This window comes from Myotis davidii, unplaced genomic scaffold (assembly GCF_000327345.1).
Source record: "Myotis davidii unplaced genomic scaffold, ASM32734v1 scaffold59, whole genome shotgun sequence".
NCBI lineage: Eukaryota > Metazoa > Chordata > Mammalia > Chiroptera > Vespertilionidae > Myotis > Myotis davidii.
In genome coordinates, this window is record NW_006293001.1 from 5,279,695 (window position 1) to 5,286,572 (window position 6,878).

General features: G+C 33.2%; 1 protein-coding gene across 2 annotated transcripts in view; it reads right to left on the reverse strand.

The window, feature by feature from the left end:
* Window positions 1–6,878, reverse strand: part of SLC38A11 (solute carrier family 38 member 11) — a 46,367-nt gene that overhangs the window by 30,385 nt on the left and 9,104 nt on the right. Inside the window, exons 3-5 of one of the 2 annotated variants that reach the window (XM_006766495.2) lie at window positions 5,708–5,842; window positions 4,773–4,838; window positions 820–926 (exon numbers count right to left, since the gene is read on the reverse strand). In XM_006766495.2, coding sequence (XP_006766558.1) covers window positions 820–926; window positions 4,773–4,838; window positions 5,708–5,842 — 308 coding nt within the window. The remainder of the gene's footprint in view (window positions 1–819; window positions 927–4,772; window positions 4,839–5,707; window positions 5,843–6,878) is intronic. The other variant, XM_006766496.1, reaches the window with a different exon arrangement.

Below are 6,878 nucleotides of genomic sequence, written 5' to 3' on the forward strand. Positions count from 1 at the left end.
ATGGGCATATGCAGAAAATTGAATAATTATGTGATTGGTCTCATTAGAAAGAAATCAGCATTTGTTTTTAGCAATACAAATCATAAATATTGACTAAATTCTCAACAATTAACCAATCAACACATTGACATGCAACGAATGAAAAAGTAGCCACAACGGACATTGTAATTTATAAACAAAATTTTAAGCCAATAAAGTGATTCATCCCTATTTCTAAATTGGTTACTTTTAAATTAACTTACTGTCTATAAAAACAATAAAACTTTTTTGGAAATTAAACTTGGTTTAAGTATAGCTCTTTGTATTTTCTAAATGTAAAGGGTGGCTGCCTGACATCAGTTAGAGTATCTGCCTCACAAAGGAAAAAGGGTCTGACCGGCGTGGCTCAGGTATTGAATGTCAACCTATGAACCAGGAGGTCACGGTTTGATTCCCAGTCAGGGCACATGCCTCGGTTGCAGGCTTGATCCCCATTGGGGGGCTTGCAGGAGGCAGCCAAACAATAATTATCTCTCATCATTGATGTTCCTATCTCTCTCTCCCTTTTCCTTCCTCTCTGAAATCAATAAAAATATATTATAAAAAAAGAAAGAAAAAGGAAAGGCATATTTAGTTCACACTCATCAACTATTTAACCTCCCATTCCCCAAAGTAAGTAAAAGATTCAACCATAGTTTACTCTAGCACAATTATAATTAAACTAAAAGAAACTGAAGATAAATACTGTAAATAAGAACTTAGCCATACAGAGAGCAGTTGGACAAAATTAATGCAAATTAGGAAGTACATTTCTGTGCTAACTTAAAATGTAAAAATTACCTTTCCAAGCTTTGCTATGTCTCGGTACAAGGACAAAGGCAGAGTAAAGACAATCGTGGAAAGCACAATAATGAAGTGGCGACCAATAAACAAGTTTTCAGGATCAACTAAAACACAAATTTTATGAAGTGTTTATAGGTCTGCATAACATACCAGTGACACAGTAAATATTGAATTATCAAATGACTTTACTATTAAATAATATCTAAAAGAGAAAGTTTTGAGAATAAATATGCTCCATAAAACCATGTAAAACTAGAAATAATACATGAAAGTATAAATACAAAATAACTTAAGGATAAACCTATAGTTCAAATAATGTTAAAATATTTTACATATAAATATTTTCATAGCCTCCTAGTCAGTTTCCTTGCTTCTACCTTTTTTTTTGTCTCCTTAGAGTACAGTGTAATCTTAACCTGGACACTACAGAGATCTTTTCCAAAAGCAAAAAAACATTATGTCAGTCCTTGTCCAAAGCCCTCTAATGGCCAAACTGTTCATTCAGAAAATAAGCTACACAGGGACAAGGCATATTCTGAGGCTTTTTGGTTTTTAGTCCTCAAAGATATATATTTGCTGATTTTTTAGTGGGAGAGAGAGACAGACAGAGACATTGATGTGAGAAACATTGATCAGTTGCCTCCCGTATATACCTAGACCAGGGATTGAACCCAGAATCTAGGTATGTGCCCTGACCAGGGATTGAACCCCGGGACAGTGCTCCAACCAACTGACCCACCCAGCCAGAGCTACTCTGAAGTGTTAAAAAATATTTTTCTGTATTTCAAAGAAACTTGAACAGTAAAACTTTAACAAAGTTTTAGAAATAAAGATTTAGATAAAAATATTCACTATATACTTTTTCCTTTTGTTGAGAAAGAAGTGTTTTCCTTGAAGGAAAACAGAGAGAAGCAACCTGAATAGAGAAGTAAGTCAGAGGGAAACTGCTGAAACCTAGTATACAATGTCTTAGACTCTAGAGCAGCGGTTCTCAACCTGTGGGCCGCGACCCCTTTGGGGGTCGAACGATTTTTTCATAGGAGTCGCCTAAGACCATCAGAAAACACATATATAATTACATATTGTTTTTGTGATTAATCACTATGCTTTAATTATGTTCAATTTGTAACAATGAAAATACATCCTGCATATCAGATATTTACATTACAATTCATAACAGTAGCAAAATTACAGTTATGAAATAGCAACAAAAATAATTTTATGGTTGAGGGTCACTACAATATGATGAACTGTATCAAAGGGTCACAGCATTAGGAAAGTTAAGAACCACTGAGAGAAAGAGAGAGAGAGAGAGAGAGAGAGAGAGAGATTGAGAGAGAGGATGTGTATGTGTGTGTGTGTCTATCATCAAATACCCCAGAAACTGTAAACATAAATTAAAACATACTTACAAGGATTTATATATATTTTAAAGCTGTGCTAATCACAGTACTGTATTTGCTTCGGGAGCTCTACATCTATTCCAATGAAGACACCATTGTTTTAATCTTTTAACTCATATTGAATTCCTTCAGAGATCATGTAGTTATATTTTTTAAATATCCTTAGTGGTACCAAGTCTTTGTGTGCTTAATTCTGTGAAGGTTAAAGTCTGTAGAAGCCAAATCTGTCAAATAAGTGTGTGTGATTTAAAAAAAATAAAAAGACGCTATTAGTCTGAAAAGTGGGACTAATTTTCCAATATGGCTAATTAACTAAAAGAAAGTTCCAAGATAGGAATTTCAAAATGGCATAAATTTCACATACACACACACATGAATGGAAAAATTAATCATGAGTATTTAACTCAGCCATAGCTAACAATCATCATAAAGTTGTGAATTAAAACAATAAAAGTTTAAGTCCCCAAAACCCTGAATGTAAATATTTACATATTTCTGGTGAACATAATTTGAATTAAATTATTTGTATATTTGTTTCTATTTACCCCTTCAAACTGCTCCCTCTTGATTTTATTTAGTAGAAAATATATTTTCTTTACTGGGAAAATTCTAAGGCCTAGAAAAACACTAAAATAGACTGCTATGAACAGCTTGGAGGAGCTTAATAACAAGATCTCTATTCATGTAAAGGACATTTTTCACTAATGATCCAATGATGAGATCTATTACCTCTACTGATCTTTTAACAAAAATGCACCCAAATACGCATTCTAAATGTTTTAACAATAGTAGGAAGTACTGAACATTGCAATATTTCAAAAATTTCAAAATCAAAGACATATTACTTCTTACAGCAACGTTTCTCATTAATTTGACTTGTATCATGATCCAAGAATTTAGTTATCTGGAAAAGGTATAAGCAATTGCCCACTTGTCAGTCTAAGACATTAGTGATCTATTTCAGGAGAAAAAAATACTAAGGATTTTATCTACTTCTAAAAATACTTTGGCATCATATTAATCTTTATAAAATAATCATACATCACAAAACAACATTCAATGATGTAAAGAAACTGTGACAAGAATAAAAGTGTGTTCTTTGCAATGTAACCTATGTTTTAAAAGTAATTTTTAATGTTTTATAAAATTAATAACCAGGAACTTTAGCCTTGTCTATGATGTTTTATTTATTTATTTTAAAAATATATTTTTATTGATTTCAGAGAGGAACTGAGAGGGAGAGAGAGATAGAAACATCAATGATGAGAGAGAATCATTGATTGGCTGCCTCCTGCATGCCCCCTACTGGAGATCAAGCCCGCAATCCAGGCATGTGCTCTTGACTAGAATCGAACCCAGGACCCTTCAGTTTGCAGGCTGAGACTCCATCCACTGAGCCAAACCGGTGAGGGCTAGGTTTTGTTTTGTATGTCTTTTAGAATGAGTGTCTCAAGTACTAAGAGGACAGGCATTATGGCATCAATGCCAGCTACAATAACAACTGTAGAGTTAGGTCACAATAAAATGGGGTTTATGTGGCTTGGATGAGAAGCTCTTCAAAGCACAAAGACTCTGAATTATGCAAATAGCCATAATAGAATGAAAGGTTGAATGGGGAGGGGGCTGTGTCACATGGCAAAAAGGTCCACTTGAGAATATTCATAGCTGCTTTTTCATAATCACCCCAAATTGGAAACAACCCAAATGTCCCTCAATTATGTGACAGACAAACTGTTATTCATTCATACAATGGAATACTCCCCAGCATTTTTTTTTTTAAGAGCAAACTACTATATACCAAAAGTCATGGCTGAAATTCAAATGCACTATGCTAAGTGAAAGAAGCTAGTCTCAAAAGGCTACATACTATATGATGCCATTCGTTTGGCCTTCTGGGAAAAACAAAACTAGACAAAGAAATCAGATTTCAGTGGTTGCCAGGGGCTGGAGATGAGGGAGGATTTGACTAAGCAGAGAAATAAAGAAAATTTGGATATAATGGAATTGTTCTGTATTTACATTGTGGCTATTGCAATATGACTACATGCATTTGTCAAAACTAACAAGACTATCCAATAAAAGGGTTAATTTTACTATATTAAGTTACATATTAATAGAAGTCATGGGGGGAAAAGATCACTTGCTTATCTAAGAAATGATGTAGTAAAAATAGTACATGAGAAAATATTACTAACAGATGGTGATTTGTAGCATATTTCAAATATACAGTATTCTAAATATAGTAATAATACTTATTATCATAATATTTACTATTAATTATAATACATATTACTGTTAATTCTTACTATCATGCTAGGTATAGTTTAATAGTGATAATATTTCTGAGTACAGCAATAATAGTAATAACATTTTTAAATAGCTAAATAAGAATTACACTGTATGTTAAGGTAGATTAATACTTTAGGATCAGAATGGATCATAAATACTGCCAGATATTTGAGGTCATCCAGCTCTTGAACTTGCAAGTATTTAACTTATAAGCTATTATGAACCACATTAACTATATGTAATAAATATATTACTTACCTCCTGGTATTCTTTGGAAAACTTTGCTCAAAGTGTCCCCAGTTATTATGTTGTAACTTATCATGGCTAAATACATAATTAAAATAATACAGTCACCAACAATTTTCATATTCAGTATTTTGAAAATAATCAGTTACTACTTCACAAGTATTGGTATAATCCTACTACTTTCAAATATCAATTTTGATTACCAACATGTACAACTTAAAAATAACTAGACAATAGATATTTGGGAGATTATCAATTTGTACTAATAATATTTTCACTTAAGCATTTTTAAATAATGGTGAGTCATTTAAAATATGACTTACTTGTCATTAAAATTCAGTTTCCAAATCATTTTTTAGGAACACATGTATTACTCAAAGAGAGTATTAATAACAGAAAATTGTAAAGGCTCCAAAATATCTCCTCATTTAAAAAGTAAGATTTTTGAGAAATATGTTCTTAGTCTTTGGTGGAGACTTAAGAAATTAATGGTTTAAATAATAGCTTCTCTATTACTATTACAATTTGGCCATTGTTGAATGTTAACATTTTACTTAAGAAGTGCTAGGTGACATTTTCACCATTATGGTACACGACTTCCATAAATCCTTAGGTTTCAAATTGTATTTAAGCCTTAGAAGAAATCTATTGTTCCTCTCATTCACTTTTAATCTCAGATCATTCTATTTTTCACCAAACTAGGGAAGCACAAGCACTAACCTAATGAAAATTACTATCATTTTTTTGTCAATGAAATACTCAGAAAACCAACCAAAAGGACCAGGAAATAAGTAGAAATGGCTAAAGAAGTAAATGCTTAATTTGGAATATATTTCAATGACTGGTACTCTTTAATGGCTAAGCAATGACTATTAAAACTATTTTACTCAGAAATAGAAGTATATTTATGCAAATAAGTAGAATATGTATCTTCACATTCATCTTACCTATAAAAGGATACAAAAACTGTAGAACAGAGAGGAGGAGATACCCTGGAAAGCCAAAGGTTTTATTGACCAAAGACTGGTAAGTGTCTGTTCCAGAGAGAGTCCCTCCTTTTATCAACAAAACAAGGGAAAAGTCTGTGGCAAAAATAACAAACAAATGTCAGATTATATTTAATACAAGGGTTTTTCATGTTTTTGCCTTAAATAAAAAGAGATTTTTTAAAAAGTTTAATTTCATGCTACAGTAAACTAGCATAGCAAGCCTTACTTTCTTTTCATTATATATTACTTTTCATGAAATGGTACTGTTTCCAGTTATGTATTTTTCAATCAAGATACCAGTATACTTAACACATCTATGCAATGAACTGGACAGAAGAAGGTGTGGAGACTAGAGTCAAGCATTAGTTTTTCATTTTACTTCCTAATTAACCAATGCAAAGACTATTACGATGTGGCTCAATCATCTATGCAATAGAATGTAGGTAATCAAATATTTCATAGGCATTCAACATCTTAAGACTGAGAATGAAAAATGCTGTGAGAATACATAAAAAATAGATTATGAGACTCAGATCATTTGTTTTATAATAAAGTACAACTAGTAACTCTATTTTATAGTTATTATGGTTGAAAGCACTCTAAGAATTTTTGAAATTTATAATTTAAAGATTTAAGTTTCAATGTTAGAGTTGAATCTACACTAATAAAAGAGAAACATGGTAATTGGCGTATGGCCGCTACCCTTCCCATTGGCTAATCAGTGAGATATGCAAATTAACTGACAGCCAAGATGGCAGCCGGCAGCCAGGCAGCTTGAAACTAACATGAGGCTTGCTTGCCTCAGTGACGGAGGAAACCAACGTTCCCCACCTGCGGCTACAGGCCTATGAGCCTGCAGTTTAAGAAACTATGTAACAAATACCGCCAGACTTCAGCCAGCAGGATTGCAACATTGTAAGCAAAGGCCAGAAACATATTTTCAGCAGCGGAGGCATTAGAGCTGGAGCCAAGCCTCAAGCTAAAGCTGGCCCAGAATTAAAAAAAAAAAGAAAAAAAAGGAGTGGTTGGGAGCTTCAGTCACCCGCCAGCCTGAAAACAGCCCTCAGCCCCTCACCCAGACTGGCCAGGCAACCCAGTGGGGACCCCCACCCTGACGGGAGTGTGACCC